At 61.3% G+C, this 18,905-nt stretch overlaps 1 protein-coding gene across 4 annotated transcripts in view; it reads right to left on the bottom strand.

The window, feature by feature from the left end:
* Positions 1-18,905, bottom strand: part of PIEZO1 (piezo type mechanosensitive ion channel component 1) — a 56,056-nt gene that overhangs the window by 21,364 nt on the left and 15,787 nt on the right. For all 4 annotated transcript variants that reach the window (XM_038538060.1, XM_038538061.1, XM_038538063.1 and 1 more), the window contains exons 2-5: positions 6,531-6,626; positions 2,316-2,438; positions 1,476-1,518; positions 1,225-1,363 (exon numbers count right to left, since the gene is read on the bottom strand). In XM_038538060.1, coding sequence (XP_038393988.1) covers positions 1,225-1,363; positions 1,476-1,518; positions 2,316-2,438; positions 6,531-6,626 — 401 coding nt within the window. The remainder of the gene's footprint in view (positions 1-1,224; positions 1,364-1,475; positions 1,519-2,315; positions 2,439-6,530; positions 6,627-18,905) is intronic.

Raw genomic sequence — 18,905 nt, 5'->3', positions numbered from 1 at the left:
GGGGAAACATTCACTGGAAGGCACAGCAGCCAGGCCTGAGCTCACCCCCGCCCACAGCTGGCCGTGGCCCTGGGAAAGCGTCTGGGCGCCTGTGGAAAGTCAGTGTCCAAGGGAAGAGCAGAGACAGCTGCAAAGTGGGAAGACAGGTGCTGGGGGCCGCCAGCGGCATCCAGCCAGCCAGTCCCAGCTCCAGCCCCAGCTCAGCGGGTCCCTCGGGTCCCCACAGGGGCCTCAACAGGAGCTTCTTCTGTCCTTCCCCCGACTCCACGGCCTGCTAGACCCCTCAGAGCTCGCTGTGCATGTGTGTGATGTGACCAGGACGTGTGTGTCCAACAGCGCACACCCTGTCCCACTGGCTGGCATCGTGTGTCCATGCAAGAAGTTCTGGGCTTTAAAATGCGCGCCTGTGAAGTCCCGCCCACCCGCCCTGCCTCTCGCCCTGGGGTCATCCACACCAGCCACCCCTGGTCAGCACAACAGTGCAGGCTCTCATTTGCCACTGAGGACAGTGAGACGAAGGTCATGACCTATCCGAGTCGCAGGGCAGACCAGAGTCCAGCCTCCAGTGGCTCCAGTGCCGCCCTGTGCTGTGAGGCTGACGGGCAGCATGGAGAAGCCAGCCCTCTCCTGTCCTACCCCAGATTTCAGGATCAAGTCCAGCCCCTTCCCGGCAGAGCTATTCCGGGAAGCCCTGGCTCCGCTAACAAGGAAAGCAGAGCAGCCCTGACTCCCTGGTACCCATACGCCCAAGGGCAGGCAGGAGGGTGGTCCCAGCCCTGGCTCAACTCCCCCAGGTGCCTAGAAAAGCAACTTGAGCTCAAGGCTCCCGTCTCCCCCTCTGAAAGTGGGGTGTCAGCCTTGCCCTGTGGGATGGGGACAGGGACAGGTAGAGAGTAGGCTTGGAGGGTGGACCCTGGTAGCCAGCAGCTTATCCTTGTGCACGGGCATGGCTGACTCCCTACCACCCTGTGGCCTTGAAGATCTCCTCCGGGAGCAGGTTCTGATGGCGCATGCACATCTTGGGGCCCCCACAGGCCCCCGAGATACAGCGCTGCTAAGAACCAGGTCTTACAGGCATACACACAACCCCGCTCGGGGTGGCTCCGCATCCACTTCTCTCACCTCTGATGTCTAATGACCAGCACCTACTGACAGGGCTGGGGCAGAGCTCAGAAACACCCCTCCCGCCAGCACACACATGTCCCGCCTGCCTGTGGCCCTCACCAGCTCCTGGGCACGCTGGCTCCGTGGGGCTTCCTGTGTGAGGCGCCCGCAGAGGCCGAGGCACACAGCGCAGACCACCAGGACACCAAGGTCGGGGGCCACCAGCCGGACAGCAGTGGGGATGTCCTTCAGGTCCAGCCTGTGAATGGCATGAAGGGGCTTTGGTTGGTCCAGGGCAGGCTCCATGAGGCGCACTTACAGAATGAGGGGACCCCGGGTGCCAGAAGTGGGGAGATGGGGAGTGTGCTCACCTTGTGACCCCAATGTGCCGAGAGAGGGTCTCCCAGGGGCCACCTGTGGAGAGAGGCAGAGGGATCGGGTCAGGCTGCAAGCACCCAAAACCCTACTCCCTGCCCCCAAGAGGACCTTGGGAGCCCCATGGTCACAGAACATTGCCGGTCTCGGGGATGCTTGCAGAATGCTGCCTTTACTCCCAGGGAAACCAAGGCCCAGCCAAGGTGAGTCAGGAGGACTGGCCCACACGTTCCACCTGGCACAAGGACTTGCAACCAGGAGCTGAGACCAGCCACTCATCAGGGCCCGCCCCGGGGGTTGGTGGGGGCTGACTTCTTTCCATGCCTCAGTTTCTAAACTGTAGTATGGACACAACCATCATAGAACAAAAACAGGGACCCGAGCAGGCTGGGGGAATAGTGCCAGTCAGAACCTAGGCTGTGTAGGGACTGGGCCCAGGGCTCCCTCATCTGGACTCCTAGGGTGCTGATGTCAATCCTGTGGGCACCAGCTCACACTGTCCGTAGCACTGTCCGAAGCACTGTCCGTAGAATGAAGGGCACAGGGCAGCGGAGTGCACAGGGCATGGAAGGCCACTGGTGTCCCAGCCACCCCAAATGCTGGATTCTGGGGTGGGGAACTAGCGCTGTGCCATGCCCGGCCTGACCCTGGGCCCGAGCATCACCTGCATGTCACCTAGGCCATGTGGGCTGAACACACACTGTGGATGGGCCCTTGGGCCCGTATTAGGCAAAGCCTAGGTGAGGCAGGGTGGCCTTCCCTAGGGCTGCAGCACCCCCACCTCCCCTGGCTAGCTCGGGAAGGCCACTAGCTCTCCCAGGCCCGTGGAAACTCACAGCTGGGCTCCAGAAGCTGGTACAGGTGGGGCACAGTGTGCAGGCATATCTGGAAGGTCAGGTGAGCTGCCAGGAAGATGAGGCTGAAAACCAGCAGGGCCCGGAGCAGGCGACGAGTGTGGCCTGTGGGCAGAGAGGGCAGGGGTGAGGCTGGCACAGGGCCCTTGTTTCACCCATCCTGGGGGACTCCCACCCAAGTACCACCTATGCAGGGGGAAACTGAGTCAGGAGCCAGGCCCAGGGAACCCCAAGCACAGGCAGGACCCTGTGTCTTGCCCCTGGCAGGGAGGCTATGGCTGCAGGGAGGGGTCTGCATCTCACCTCTGCTCTGAGAGGGTAGGCAGCTTGCACTCCTTGCCAGCTGAGCCCCTCACCCCCCGTCTGAGCTGTGAATCCCGGCTTCCTCCCCTAGTGCCTTCCAGCAGGAGCCCCAGAGTCTTAGTGCAGCCCACAGACCTGCCACCAAGGACTCGAGGAGCAGCACAGCCTCTCCCGATGCCTGGGGCATGGGGTCAGAGGTGTCACGCTTTCTCCTGCTCGTGTGTGAGCACCCGCCGGGAAAGCTGCCCCAACTGGGATGCTGGGCCCAGACGGGGCATAGGACGCCCAGGGGCAGCCCAGGCAGGACTTGGACAGCTTCACGGATGCTCATTGATATGTCCGTCCCAGCCTTCGACCCTCGGAGGCAGGGGTAAGTGAAGGGAGAGCAGGGTGGGGCCAGTGGAGCACTGGAAGGACAGATGGAAAATGAACGGAACGTCTGGCCCTCAGCCTGGGCTGGGCCAATGCTGCTGGGAGTACCAGGCCAAGAGCAGGGAGTGGCCAAGGGCCTCCCATAGGGGGAGGAGCCAGGCTACCTGTGGGGACAGAGCCTCCAGGCCAGGAGCCTACAGAGCCCCCCTCAGCTAGGCTGACTCCCCTCTGCCCTGCTCACCTATGCAGCCCCGCCCCTGCAGACTCACCAGAGGCACCCCTGCCCACCCCCTCGCACTCACTCTGCTCTGGAGCCACAGACACCTGGGGTCAGCCTCAGAGTACTACTAAGTGTCAGCCACTAGGCTCCCCATACCTGTGGGCTAGGGGGAAGCGCCAGGCTCAAGACCCCTCAGCAGGGGTTGCCCCAGCTGGCTCACATCTGACTGTCTTCCTGTCCAGCACCTCTCAGGCATCACCTGGCAAAGTGTCAGACATCACGCCTTCCCCCACCAAGCTCACTTCTCGGGTGGCCTGACTACAGGCCGCCACCAAGCTAAAGGTGCTGGAGCACTGGCTTTGTGGCTTTAACTCCCTGCCAGGTGGGGGCTGGATGAATACCATTTGGGAGAGGCAGGGAGGTTCAAGGGGATCTGTGCGTGAGCAGCAGGGGCAGGAGGTCCGGCCTGACTCATCCTGCTGACCCCACTCACCAAAGCTGGGTGCTCTCCCCAGCACCACACCTGAGCTTAGGTGCCATCTCAGGGAGGCAGGCCAACACCCTAGAGAGTCACATGCACTGCAGGAACAGGCGGCCCAGAGGGCAGGGCTGTGGGAGGTCGGAGCGCAAGGCTGGAGCAGGCAGGGTAGGGGGCGCTGAGCGGGGGGGCAGGTGCTGGGTGCGCCCTGTCCTCGGGACCTCGAGGCCTGTGCACACCTTGGAAGTGTGGGTGCAGGCTCGCAGGAAGATGGGAAGTGGGCTGCCAGGCTGTGGACCTCAGGGGCAGAGGACCCAGCTGGCTCTTCCCAGAGTGCATCTGCAGGAACCACCTGACCCAGAGCGGGAATCCTGGGTTTGAGCCCCCCAAAACCGCTGGCAGTGCCCTCGGCAGGGACCTCTCCTCCCAGCCTCAGCTCATGGACTGCTACACTTCCAGCTCTGGGTCTCCCCACACTGCCCCTTCCCCATCTGCCCAGCCAGCGAGCAGCCTTCCTGGAAGGCTTGTCCCTGAAGGCCTGTCTGGGGCAGCCCAGGCATGACACCTCAGCTGGCTGTTGGCAGACCCCATCCTCTTGACAGGGTCCTGGCTCCTGGGGTGCGCATGGGGTTCCGGGAAGTGCTCTGAGAAGCCTGTAGTCCCACCAAGGCAGCTAAAGGCATGGGGTAGGCAGGACAGGGCAGGAGGCACAGCACAAGCCTGAGCCACGGGCCCTCGGAAGGGGGCTCTGCCCACAGGCCTGTGATCGCAGGATGCCTATGTCTGGAGGATGACCACAGTCACACCTGGGGGGGCTCACAGCCCCCCTCCAACACACCAGGTATCCTTACGGTGACCAGACACTGCGGGGAGAGCTAACCTGCTGACAGCACGGTGAGGGGTCAGGGGGGCAGAGGGGAGGAGGGTGAGGGAGGAGGGTTGTTCTAAGGCGGGGACAGGGTCTAAAGTCTCTAAGTGTTGAGCAGGTGGCTGGCACAGACCCCTGCAGATGTGCCTGCAGCCTCTGCTGCACCCCTGCCCCGCCCTGCCCCTCCCCTGCCCTGCCCCCAGGGGCTCTGCAGATGACAGGGCTAGAGTCGCCCAGAGGGGACCCACGCCTCCTCCTTGGGCTCAGGCAGCTGCATTCCCAGCTGACGCCCACATGGAGACCGGGCCAGGGGTCACCACCCTCGGGGCCCAGGCGGCATCAGACCTTCCACCAGAAGCCTCCGCAAGCATCCTACACTGAGGCTGGGCTCCAGGCACCGGCAGGCCTCCCATTTTCCCCTTTCCCACCCAGAAAAACCAGACAGCTGCCCCCATTCCCGAAGGGCCTCTGAGGGTAGGCAGATGGACAGAGGTCAGGCAGGGAAGTCCTCCCAGGGCCCCGTAAGTTCTCCCCACCTGGCCCCTCCCACTCTGGCTAACTGGCCCTCTACTGTCCATGAAGGCTCAGGGGAGAGGTGGGAGGGGAGGGCCCTGTGCCAGGCGGGCCTGTGGCCTGAGCTGGCCTGGCGTCCCCAGCAGCTCCCAGCTCTCCCCCTACGCTGCCCCCCACCCCAGAAGCCCTCACTGCCCTTTGCTCCCAGAATTCCACCTGCACTGCAAGCCCAGTGCCCCAGCAAGGAGGGGGCCCAATGGGGGCCAGAGCCAGAGGGATCAAGTGACACTGGACTGGCCAGTGCCATCAAGGATAATGTGGGGTGGGACGGGGCGCGGGTGCCTCTAGAAGCCAGGAAAGATGGGGAAACAGATCCTCCCCTGGAGACTCCAGGAGGAAGCAGCCCTGGGACGCTGGGAGTCTAGCCCACGACCGTGCTAGTCTTGTGGCCTCCAGACCAAGCGGGAGATGGTGTGAGCTGCAGATGCCACCAAAGGCCCAAACCAGCCAGCTGCACCCAGAACCTCGGAAAGCAGTGCCTACGGGCTGGTCCCCCTTAATGGGCCCTCTGCTGTCACGGCCAGCCTGGTCCTTGGCCCAGCTGGGCAACTGTTTCACTCATCTCTGCCAAACACTGGGGCACATGCTGCTGACAGCTGCCTTCTTCCAGGGACCCCTGTTTGAGATTCGGAACCCCTCTTCCCCTTTGACACTGAGGGGACCTTCCCACCTGTGGCAGGCAGAGCAGCCTTGGGGACAGGTTTCCTGAAAAGCTGGGAAAATGGATGCTGAAGCATAGGGTGAGTGGGCGGCAGGAGCCCAGGGGGAGAGGGTCCTTTCAGAAACTCTGGACCCCATCTGCCCCCCTAGCACCCGGCTGCAGGTCTGCACTGTTCACAGCGGGCCTGCCTGAGCCACAAGGCAGGGAGCAGGGTGTCCGTCACAGCCCTGTCCCCACCTGCATGGGCCTCTCTGCTCTCAGCCTCCCCCTTGGTGGCTCCATGCCCTGAGCCCACATCTAGATCCCCCAAGATGCAGCCACTCATGGGCTGCCCCACACGTGCATCTGGCATGCATGGGAGAACGAGACAGTGCCCACCCTCCAGGAGCTCAGGATCCACGCGGAGACCTGGCGCTCCCAGCTACCCCAACTACAAGGTAAAGCCCCACAGAGCACAGGCAAACACGGAGGAGCCTCACCTTGCAGGGGGTGGGAACGGGCCCGGGAAGCCCAGGGGCGGATCTATCAGATGCCCCCATGACGGAGTCAGAGAGGAAGTGCTGAAGTCAGCCCGGGTCGGCAAGGGAAAATGAAACTTGGGACTACCCATCCTTCACCCCAGCTGCTAAACTCCCCCGGGCTCCTGCGGAGTGTGCGTGTGGACCAGGAGCTCCGAGGCCCCCAGCGCCCCTCCAGGCAGGAGCCAGTGCCCAAGCCCTTACCTGGGAAGCCGCGCCGACAGGGGCCCGGGAACCAGGGCAGCAGCAGCAGGAAGAGCAGATAGACCAGAGACAGCGCGTTATAGCGGAACAGGCAGGCTGCAGGGGAGGAGAGGGCAGTTAGCATGGCCACGGGGGTGGGGGGGCTGGGGCTGTGCCCGGACACTGCCTCCGGCTCACCCCCAACACCGCCCCCAAAACCACCCCAACATCACCCCGAAATACCACCCCATCACCCCGAAATACCACCCCAACATCACCCCCAATACCACCCCAACATCACCCCCAAACACCACCCCACATCATCTCCAAACACCCCACATCACCCCCAAAACCACCCCAACATCACCCCCAAAACCACCCCAACATCACCCCGAAATACCACCCCATCAGCCCAAAATACCACCCCAACATCACCCCCAATACCACCCCAACATCACCCCCAAACACCACCCCACATCACCCCCAAACACCACCCCACATCATCTCCAAACACCCCACATCACCCCCAAATACCACCCTAACATCACCCCCAAATACCACCCCGGACATTACTTCCCAACACCACCCCCAAACACCATCCCCAACATCACCCCCAAATACCACCCCTGGACATTGCCCAAGACCACCCCCAAACACCACCCCAGCATTACCCCCAATACCACCCCCAACATCACCCCGAAATACTACCTCAACATCACCACCAAATACCACCCCCAACATCACCCCCAAACATTGCCCCCCAAATGCCACCCCAAAATCACCCCCAAATAGTACCCCCAACACCGTCCCCCAAACACCACCCCTAAATCACCCCCAAATACCACCTTCAATCTCACCTCCAACAGCACCCCATCAACCACCAAACACCACCCCCAGATATCAATCCTCAAATATCACACCACCCCCAGATACTACCCCAGACATCACCCCCCAACATTGCCCCAAAAAGACCCCCAGACATCACTCAACACTGCCCCCCAACACTACCCCAATATCACCTCCAAATACCACCCCTAAACCCCCAGACATCACCCAACACTGCCCCCCAAATACCACCCCAACATCACCCCAAATACCACACCCAAACCACCCCAGACATCACCCAACACTGCCCCCCAAACACCACCCCAACATCACACCCAAATACCACCCCCAGACATCACCCAACACTGCCCCTCAATACCACACCTAATATCACCCCTAAATATCACCTCCAAATGTCCCCCGGTAATGTCCCCCAAATCACCTTGGCCACTGCCCCCAGACGTGTCCTGCCTAGATGCTGTGCTGGTTACCACGCAAGGCTCCCTGCCTCCCTGCACGTGAGCAGGCCCTCTAAACGTGTGACCTGTCACCTACCACTCAGGACTCACACACTGTTGTACTCTGTGCAGACAATGCCCCCGTCACCTGTCACTCAGAGCACGTACACAGTCACATCACGTCCTTCTGCAACTCGTCCCACTGGCCAACATCACGTAATGCGACTTCTCTACACGCACAAGCACACACACCCGCACAGGGCCTCGTCCCGTCCGCCCGTGTCTTGGGCACACACCACGTGGGGTCCGCCCTGCGGGGCCCCCATGGCCAGTGACCACGTGTTCCTTTCTTACGATGTACGGTTTCAGGGGCGCCTGGACGGCTCAGGTCGTGACCTCAGGGTCCGGGGATGGAGCCCCTGCACTAGGCTCGGCGCTCAGCGGGGAGTCGCTTGGCTGCTGAGCAGAGCAGGGGAGGGGGACGCTGCGCCGTTGTTCCCGCCTCGCTCTCAACCCGGGGCCATGGCCTCCCCCAGCACGCGGGCACCCCGTGGACCGGGTGCAGCAGGGAGGCTGGGGGCCTGGGGCTCATGGGGGAATCGGGGGTGGTCGGGGGGTGCCGGGGGAGATGTCCTGATGGGGGGCCCTCTCAGCCTTTCCTGGGGTACCAGAGAGGGGGCTGGGCCAGAGAGACAGTGTGTGCAGCCCTGAGCGGCCGCCCGCCAGGGCCTCCTCTGCCCCCTGCTCCTCCGTCACCCCCAGGAGCAAGCAGGCCCAGGCTGACCCAAGAGGACAGAACAGACGGCTAAGGGCACCGGTGCCTCCCACGGATCTGTCCCCCTCCTGGACGTCCCCCTAAGCAGAGGGACCCCGCTGTCCTCACTGCTGCCCAGGACTGCCTCCCCCCCTCAGACTCCCAGGCGTGAACTGTGACCCAGCAAGGCGGCAGACATTCAGGTGGTGGCCGTGCGGACAGAGCCCAAACCAACCAACCTGGACCAGGGATGGGGGCAGGGGGTGATGCCAAAAACAAGCCAGCGGCCGGACTGCCATCCCAGGGCTAGGAGCGAGCTAGGATAACAGTGCCTCCAGGGAGCCCGGGGATGCCACTGCCCCGGCCTTCCAAGCACAGGGTCCTCTTGTGGGGTCACCAGGCCCGCATTGTCCCAGCGACCACTAGCTGCCCCTCGCTGGCCAGTGGGGAGATGGGAGAGGGGTAACCTTCCTCCCTCCACAGGGCATCCCTTCTGTGCCAGGAGGAAAGTCCAGTTCTCCCAGCCCCTTGCTGTTTTTTTTTTTTTTTTAAGATTTTATTTATTCATGAGAGACAGAGAGAGAGAGACAGAGACAGAGAGGCAGAGACACTGGCAGAGGGAGAAGCAGGCTCCCTGCAGGGAGCCCGATGTGGGACTCGATCCCAGAACCTTGGGATCACGCCCAGAGTCAAAGGCAGGTGCTCAACCACTAAGCCACCCAGGCGTTCCCCCTCCCCCTTGCCGTTTAGACAGGCCTCTGCTGGACTCTTATCCTCCCACCCCGGAGGCCAGGACAACGGAGGGGCTTCTGCTCCCACAGAACCTAGGCCACTGAGACCCCTGAACCCCACCAATACCCCAGCCCACACCACAGGTCACCAGCAGGGTCAGGGTTCCGTGCCCACCTTGGCCTGTCCTCCATCCTGGCTTTGTCCTGGGGCCCGAGGCCCTCACCCAGATCAGGAGCTTGGGTGTGGCAGGGAAGCTAAGAGGAGGGGACAACAGGAAGACCTGTGTGGGCAGCATGCCCCAGGCCTCGGTGTCCGCATCTGTACATCGGGGTTCACACAACCACCTGTCCAGAGGGTGAGCCTGACTCTCAGACCCGATGGGCAGCCAGGGCGGGGACAGGAGGCTCCAGGGCCCTCCCACCAACCCTGACTGGGCCCCTCCTATCATTCCCACGAGGAGGCCCAGGCTGGCACTCCAGCTCACCCTGCAGCCTTCCCTCCCAGCCCGGGCGCCGCCCCTGACGCAAGGGTGCCTCCTCCTTCCATTACACACACTGGCCACAGCAACCGGCTCAACCAGAAATATGAAGTTTCGCAGCAATTGCGCATTTTCACTTAAAAAAAAAAAGTCCATCTGATCTGGCCCAAGAGGCAGGAGGGAAAACCATTTACGGCAAAGGCTTCTCAAGCTCCTGTGTCCCAGGGCCGCGCTTCCCAGCCCCTGGGATCTGCCTCGCCCCGCCACAGCGCCAGCCCCAGAGAGGGGGGCACCCCCCTTCCTACCAGCCAGGTCCGTCCACCCATCCTCCACTCACCTACACAGGCAACCTTCTCCTGAGGCCCTGTTCACAGGCCCTGCCCCAAGGCACTCACGCTCTGAACTGCCAGGGCTGCCTGATACTCAGGGAGCACCTGGTGGCCAGGAGGGAGCAACCCCGCGGGCCAGGAGGGCATCTGCTGTGCAGCCCCAGGGAGGCTCCTGGAGGCAGAAGCACAGCTTGGAGGGCAGAACAGGATGGTGCCTTCACAATCCCTGGGCCTGGCTAATGAGCAGACCCCGAGGCTGGGATGGGGAAGCCTGACAGGAGTGCTTCGGTTTGGGAAGACGGAAAGTTCTGGGATTGGTTGCACAATACTGAAAACACATTTAATGCCACTGAACTGCATGCTTGAAAGTGATTAAGATGGGGCACCTGGGGGGCTCCGTCAGTGAAGCATCTGCCTGTGGCAGGTCATGATCTCAGGGTCCTGGGATCGAGCCCCATGTTGGGCTCTCTGCTCCATGGGGAGCCTGCTTCTCCCTCATGCACGCTCACTCTCTCTCAAATAAGTAAAATCTTTTTATGGTCAAAATGATCAATTTTATGTTATGTGTCTTTTTCTTGTTTTTTTTTTTGTTTTTGTTTTTGTTTTTTTTTTCATTTTTAAGTGATCTCTACACCCAACATGGGGCCTGAACTCACAACCCTGAGATCAAGAGTCATGTGCTTGGGGTGATCAGCTGGCTCAATGGGAAGCGTGTGAGACTCTTGATCTCAAGGTCTTGAGTTCAAGTGCCACACTGGGTATAGAGATGACTTTAAAATAAAATTTAAAAATAAACAAATTGCATGGCCTACTGACTGAGCCAGCCAGGAGTCCCATGTTCTGTATCTTTTACCAAAATAAAAGCATAAACAAACATCTCCCGCGTTCAGTAAGGGATGTCAGGAACCAGAGCCCACGGGGCAGGGGCCAGAGCACGGTCTGCTGCTGCCTGTGGAGCCGAACAGTCCCCGGCCTCTCCCCACACCCAGGCTGAGCAGGAAGGAAAGAATCTCTGAGAGGCTTATCTGCCCAAAGCAGGAAATTGGAGATGAAGAATCAGGAAGAGCAGGGTCAGAGGGCCAGCTGGGCAGGTGGGGGGGTGGGGGTGCCAGATGATCCCCCCGCCCCCCACCCCTTCACTTCTCTGTTGTTCACTTGGGCTCCCAACACATGTGACTGGCCCGGTGGAAGGCATGGTCTGGGCTTGGTGGATGGGGACACAGCAAGAAGGGGAGGGAGAGGCCGTGTGTGCCCTAGGAGGCGGTGTCTCCACCTTTCGGAGGTACCCTGGGATGTCTCGGGGGGCAGGCCACCAGTGCCACTGGAACACACCAGCTCGTGTGGAGACAGTCCATGTGAAGGGCCAGCCCGGCTGCCACCCCTCACTCCTCTTCTGCCATTAGGCTGGCACCTGGCAGGTGGGTGGCGCTCGGACAGCACTGGACACCGGCCCCAGGGACATGAGTGAGGGACGGTGGCCCGCTGGCTCCCAGCTCCAGCAGGGCAGCTGGGTAACAGAAGGGGCTCAGGTCCCATTCTCAGCCAGCCGCCCTCCCCAATGTCAGGGACCGGGGACAGGGCAGGAGGCTGGCCAGCAAGGGAGCAGAGGCAAACAGGCCGCAGGAGCGGAACCAGGCCACTGCTCACGATCCCCCTCAGTTCGGATGAGGATGGGGAGGGTCCCAGAGAGGAAAGGCCTCTGCAGGGTACAGCCGGACTCAGGTCCACAGGCAGGGCTCCAAGGGTGCTCCACCCAGCCATCGAGGCTGCCGGGCTCAGTGCGCCTGTGGCTGCAGAGGCGGCCCAGGGTATCAGAGCACGCTGCCTGGAAGAGGCGGCATGTCCTTGGGCCTTGCAGACAACTCAGACTGGGGCAAGGCCAGAGGAAGTCTTGGTGAGCCCCAGGCTAATGCAGAGAAGGAAGAAACTCAGCTGGAGGGGACCTGGCCTGCCCTGCCCAGGCAGCCCCCACCTCCCCACCCAGGCTGCCCAGGCTGGCCTGTGACCTCATGGGGGAAATATGCCTCTTCCCGAGCCAGGAACAATAGGTTGGGGGTGGGGGGAGAGCGAGCCTGGCTGGGCAGGAAAGGGCTCCCTCCTGCCTGGCCCCTCACGCGCCCCCCCCCACCAGCACATGCTTAACCCTTTACAGACCCTCCCACAGCAGGCCGGAGCCCACACGGCCACCTCCAGCAAGCAGCCCCTGGATCCCCCCTCGCCCCCACATCCCTCAGGTGACAGAACTGGGGGCTCAGCTGCAGCCAGGTCAGGAAGGGAAGGTGGGGACACCACAGTGCTCAGCTGGGACATTCTATGCACAGGGCAGGACCCCACGGCCCCCCCCATGGGGGGACCCCAGGGACCCTGCATCAGCACACGTTTCCTGGGACGGGTCCCCTGCAGCTGGCCTGGGTGTCAGGTGGGTCTCGACCTTTGCCACCACCTCCCTCCTGCGGGAGTGCAACTCTGAGCCTGTTCCCCAGTCTGTAAAGCAGGGTGAACAAAGCACCCACAGCATGAAAGGCCGTAGGGGTGAGGTGTGACCACTTCACATGCCAACAGGGGCTTCGATGACCCCGAGGTGGGCATCTCAGTACCACCTGCAGGGGGGCTCCAGGAAACAAACACTGCTGGCGGGACCCACAGGCCGGCACTGCACGCCGAGCAGAAGCAGTGTGGAAAGGCAGAGGTCAGCGTGGACTTAGTGACCTCGGGGGCTCACGGGGCCTCTGGCTGCCGGGGGACAGAAGCTCTGGTGTCACGCCAGGGCCCGTGTCAGCACGAGAAGCTGACAGTGTCTCTAGGAGAGGCCAGGAGGCCTGGATGGGGGCCACCACCCATGCCCTACAGGATAGCCTACAGGAGGGACATGGGGCAGAGAGGGTTGTTCCAGGGCTAGCAGGTCTGTGGGGGCAGCTACGGGTAGGCGGGGCCACACCAGGACCTGGGCAGAGCTGCCCATCCTCCCAGCAGGTCCCTCTCAGGGGTGCCAGGACCTCAGAGGGCAAGGCACTTCCCCTTCTTCCTGCTACCCTCCTGCAGGGGTGAGGCCCTGAGGATCGGGGTGAGGCCCTGAGGACGGGGCCTGGGCCACTCGGTCACAGCAAGATGGGCCGAGGCTGCAGGCTGAGTGGTCTGGAAGCAGGTGTACAACATAGCAGCAAACGTCTTCACCCTCTTCTGGGCTTCGGGCTCCCAACCTGTGAAACTGGGGAGCCAAGGGGCTGGAGTCTGAAATCTGGTGGCTCTGCAGGGGACTCTGTGTGCCTGTTTCCTCCACTGGTGGGGGGACCCCAACTCTGCACCCTCCGGGTCCCCTGCCAGAGAACAGCGCCCAGCTCAAGGGAGGAGAGGATGAACGCAGGCCTACCCTCAGGCACCCCAACACCACACCCACATCGCCGCCGCCACCTGTGCACAGGATTCCTCTTGTGTAAACCAAAACAGAAACAGGATTCATGCGTGTCAATGCACATACGATCCCGGATGGGACTTTACCCAGTGGCAGTTGGTGTTCCCCTGAGTAGAGGGTCCTTTTTTTTTTTTTTTTTAATTTTTATTTATTTTATGATAGTCACAGAGAGAGAGAGAGAGAGAGAGAGAGGCAGAGACACAGGCAGAGGGAGAAGCAGGCTCCATGCACCGGGAGCCCGATGTGGGATTCGATCCCGGGTCTCCAGGATCGCGCCCTGGGCCAAAGGCAGGCGCTAAACCACTGCGCCACCCAGGGATCCCCAAATTTTTTTTTTTATTTATGATAGTCACACACAGAGAGAGAGAGAGAGGCAGAGACATAGGCAGAGGGAGAAGCAGGCTCCATTCCCCGGGAGCCCGACATGGGATTCGATCCTGGGTCTCCAAGATCGCGCCCTGGGCCAAAGGCAGGCACTAAACCACTGCGCCACCCAGGGTTCCCAGAGGGTCCTTTTCTCATCATGTGTCCTGGGTGGTTAACAAGTGAACAGGCCCCAGAGATTAAAGACTGGGAGGGACACAGCACAGAAGGGGTCAGACGTGTGGCTCAGGCATTCCTGCTCCACAGCGGCCACGGGCTGGTGGGGGCACGACTCATCCAAGTCCCTAAGGCACCGTGGCAGCGGCAAGAGTAGACTTACCCTCTCCTGCCCCGGGCAGGTACCTCTCAGGCCTGCCTTCTGCCACCAGCCTGGCAAAGCCCTGGGGAGGCCAGGTGGGGCCCAGGGACTGTGGGTCAGGGTCCCAGGTGACCACTGCCTAGCCAGGGCAGCTGCAGCAGTGGGGGGCGGTCTCAATTTGAGCCCCACGGCTCCCACCCCCACCCACCGTGGGTCCCGGGAGCTGCTCACTCTGCCTTACTTGGCTTGCAGGAGAAACCCGTAAACACTTCCCTACTAGTTTCTGCCAGAGGGCGGGGGGTGGGGGCAGACGTGGCACAGGGGCTGGGCTGTCCCTCACCCTATCCTAGAGCTGCCCTCGAGACAGGGCCTCCTGGCCCCTACAGCACTCGGGTGGCCACACCTGCCCTGCTTCCCTATAAACCCTGAAGCCAGGCCCTGACCCAGAAGGACCAGAGGTTTGGATCTATCCCACCTTTCTGAAAGAGGAAGATGGGGAGGTCGGCCTGGGAGGGAGCTGGCCTGACCAGAGTCCCCTTTCCCCTCTGGGGACAGGACCGTGGTCATGGAAGGCAAGTATAGGCTGGCACCCATGGAGCACGAGCCAAAGGCAGCGGGGGGGAAGGGAGCCCAAGGGACTCCGCCACCTCACTGGCCGCCCAAGCAAGGCCCATGGGCCCTGCAGGAACCCCCGGCACCTGCACCTGCATGCTCCACTCACACATCCCACCGCCTGCGCCTTGCCCCCATGAAACACTCCCTGCGCCCCAGGGCGCCATGCCCCTGCCACCCTCCACCCAGGAAGCCAACCTCGGTAAGGGGCCCACTCTGCTGTCCCCAGGTGGCTCCAGTACCGTCCACAGCGCCACTCAGGCCCAGAAAAGGGGGTGCCTGCAGGCTGGCCTCAGGGATACAGAGCACCAGCTGCGACCAGTTTACAAAGCTCTAAGACCCAGGAGGCCTTCCGAGGGTCCTTCCCTGTCCCGGGACGGGAGCTGGCCTGAACTCAGCAGAGAATAGGGCAGATGCACCACGAGGGCCCTGTGGGGTGGCCCAGGACACCACAAGGGCCCCCGCAGCCGATGCCAAGGACACTGTGTTACCTACTCGGAACCCGGCCAAGAGCCCAGGGCCCTGCTGCAGCCGAGGGTTTAATTAGCACGGGCCGGGACACTGGGTTTTATGGCTCTCCCGACTTCACAGGGCAGGGCCCCTCCCCGGGCCAGCTCCATGAAGCTACGGTGACTCCTAGGCCTGAGGGGGAACCCAGTGGCCACTGTGGGCTGGGGACAGCGACGGGGTACCCAGAGACACCCAGCACAGGCCTCCCACCCAGTCCTCATGGGTCGGGGAGCCCAGGTGCCCTTCCAGCCTCACCAGACTGCCCTTCCAAGCGGCTTCAGAAGTGAGGAGGGCAGCTGCAGAGCAACAGTGCAGGACGGCACAGGTGAGGGCAGGACCCACGGGTGTCCAGGCATCCGGAGACCTGACTGATGCCACGAGGCCCCTGCTGTGCAGATCAGGCACCCTGAAGCAGGCTGGTGGGCGGTGTGGGAAGCCCAGCTGCGTGACCATCTGCAGACCCTCTGACCCCAAAGTGTCATAAGTGGAGCCACCACATGGTCCACACGGTGGGCACCCCTGCTCTGTGGGTCACGTTGGGGCCCGGAGCACCGACAGGGCTCTGCATTCCTCATGCTTCTCCCCTGGCAGCCACTCACACCCCCACTCAAGTGCTAGGAAGTGGAGACCCCTGGCACTGCACAAAGGCCCCCACCCTGCCAGCAGAACCGCCCCTCACATCAGACTCTGGTGGCTCCCTCCTGGGACCAGGACCTGCGGAGCTTCCCTGGAAAACACGGGGACCAGGGCCTGTTGCTTGTTGTGGGCTGTGCCCCAGCAGGGTCAGCACCCGGCCACTAGCCCATATGACCTGCCAGCAGAGGCGCTCAGGCATAGAGGCTGAGGCTTCAGGCTCGGGTGGGGCCTGCATTCCACGGGGGACGGCCCTCCCAGGCAGGCCATCCTGCTGTGGCCACAGGTAAACATGCGGGGGCGGAGCCCCCAGGGAGGGACTGGATGGCCCAAGCCCCACATGGCACCCCCACCCATGTCTACATCCCCCACCTCAGGCCACCCAGAGCTTGGGGCCACAGGGAGGGGATGAACTCACAGCAACAAAGGAACCCCCCTACCGTGTTGGGGGGGGCAGAAGGGCGGGGGGAGGCACCTGAAGCCGTCTGGCCTGGAGCCGCGTGGGACAGGCCTGTCCAGGGCCCCCGTCAGCTCCTCAGGTCCCTGCTCTCCTGAGTCCCTGTCACTGAGACTTCCAGGGTCAGGCAGGACCTCCTCCAGCCACAAGGAAAGGGGTTCTCTGCAGAGCTGCACCCCCAGACTGTGACAAGCAGACCCGGGCATCCGTGTGGAGAACCGGCCCTGACAGCTGTGCCTGCCTCATCCCTGGATGGCCACCTCACATCCCACAGGTCAGGTCATAGGACAGAGTCTGCTCCAGACAGGCATACCCCCCGCCCCGCCCCCTGCAGAGCCCTGGATACAGCCCTGGATACAGGGCAGATACAGGTCTGCCCAGTGCCCCATGGCCAGCAGGCGCCAACATCCTCCTAGGATGAGGGCCCCACGTCTGTGGAAGAGGGCAGTTGAAGGTGGGAGGTGCCAGGCTGGCTAGAAGCCACCACTCCTCTGTGAGCCTCTGTCCCCCGTCTAGACAGTGGGGGTAGCAGGTGTGACCCTGTCCTCCCAGGTGACCGAGAATCTAGGAGATGGACTGTATAGCAGTCAGCTTGGCTTGGGGCAGCGGGGCGGTCTCTGGCTTCAGGAACCAGAGTCCAGTTTAAAACAGAAGAAGGACACCTGGGTGGCTCAGTGGTTGAGCGTCTGCCTTCGGCTCAGGGCATGATCCCGGGGTCCTGGGATCAAGTCCCACATCAGGCTCCCCAAAGGGAGCATGCTTCTCCCTCTGCCTATGTTTCTGCCTCTGTATGTCTCTCTCGTGAATGAATAAATAAATAAAGTCTTTAAAAAGCAAAATAAAATAAAACAAAATGGAAAAAGAGGGCGTCTGGGCAGCTGAGTCGGTCAAGCATCTGACTTAATTTCAGCTCAGACAGTGACCTCAGGACTGTGGGATGGAGCCCTGCATTAGGGCTCAAGATCCTTACCCTCTGCCCCTCCCCTTACTCACACTCCCTCCCTCTCTCTCAAAAATTAAAATTAAGTGAATAAATAAAACCAAAGAAGAAGGTGTGAAGCCTGCCCCCCCCTGACCTAGCACATGCACCTGATGCCCCGGTCTCAGACCAGCCCTCAGGCCCTTGTCCAGAGACCTCATGGGCCAAGCCGATTGGAGCAGATCGAGACAGCAGTAGGCTCTGGGTAAACCAAGCTGCCGTGGCCGCCTTACCCCCAGACCAAAATTCCAGGCTAATTGATAGGACAGCTAGGTCCCCCAAGAGGCACCCCAACAGTACCTGAAATGATGGCTGTCACAAGGCCACAGCACACGGGGACTCTCCTGAGCCAAGACACAGGCCTCTCCACTTGCCCCTGCAGGTGTGAGCACAGGCCACCCACCCCTCACACAGCGACAGAACCCACCATACAGCACAGGGGCCACTCCCCTGCCCTAGACAACAGCCCCACCTGGAGCTGTCCTAGGGCAAGGTCGGCTACCTCAGGCCAGAGGGTGACCAACAAGGTGACCAGACAGCTCTGGGGTGAGTGTAAACAGCCAGGGTAGCGAGCTGGCACGAGTCCACACCTGCCGCAGACCCCAGATGATAAACACATGTGACCTGCCCATGTTAGGCTCAGGCCTAAGCCCAGGAGAGCCAGAGATCTGCCTCGGTGCAGTCTCTTGGGGGCAACGATGGACGACTAAATAGTGCACAAAGAAGCAGGATGAGAACAAGCCTTTCCCCTGGGGGTAGATGGGACCTGGGCCTGGAGATCCTGCAGAGGATGGTCCAGTGCAAAGGCCCTGGGGTGGAAATGCTCTCAGGAAACCCAGGGGAAGGCAGTATGCCACTCTGCGTCTCCGCCACAGAATGGATCTGCTATGACCCCTCTATCCAGCAGTGCCAAACTGTAGCAGAACCCACTCTATTAAAAAAAAAAAAAAAAAGAAAGAAAGAAAGAAAGAAAGAAAGAAAGAAAGAAAGAAAGAAAGAAAGAAAGAACCCACTCTGAAAAAAAAAAAAAAAAAAAAAAAAAGAACCCACTCTGTTCGGCTGTGGTCCTTAAAGTGGGTTCCCAGGCCAGGCCACCAGCATCACCTGAGAATTCAGTGGCAGCATAGATGCTCAAGCTCTCCAGGAACAGGGATGTGCCCTAGACTCAGAATCCACTCTCCAGAAGGTTGTCTAGAGACCTAAAGGACCTGATGTGCTTTTTCCAAGTCAGAAGGAGCAGGCGACATGACCGTTCATCACAACCTACTGGCTGTGTCTGTCTTTTGTATTTGGTTTTTTAAAAAGATGTATTTATTTATTTTAGAGAGAAGGTGTGAGTGTCAATGGGGCGGGGGGCAGACTCCTCACTGAGCACAGAGCCCCATGCGGGGCTCGATCCCTGCAACCCCAAGATCATGACCTGAGCTGAAATCAAGAGTCACACATCTAACCGAGTCACTCAGACCCCTCACACCTGTGTCTTGATGCTGCATCCAACCTGACAGTGTGACCTGGGGCCTCCTCTTCAAGGACAA

This window comes from Canis lupus, chromosome 5 (genome assembly GCF_011100685.1).
Source record: "Canis lupus familiaris isolate Mischka breed German Shepherd chromosome 5, alternate assembly UU_Cfam_GSD_1.0, whole genome shotgun sequence".
In the NCBI taxonomy this organism is placed as follows: Eukaryota; Metazoa; Chordata; class Mammalia; order Carnivora; family Canidae; genus Canis; species Canis lupus.
The sequence above is the reverse complement of the archived record's forward strand: the minus strand, read 5'-3'. Positions and strand labels throughout refer to the sequence as shown.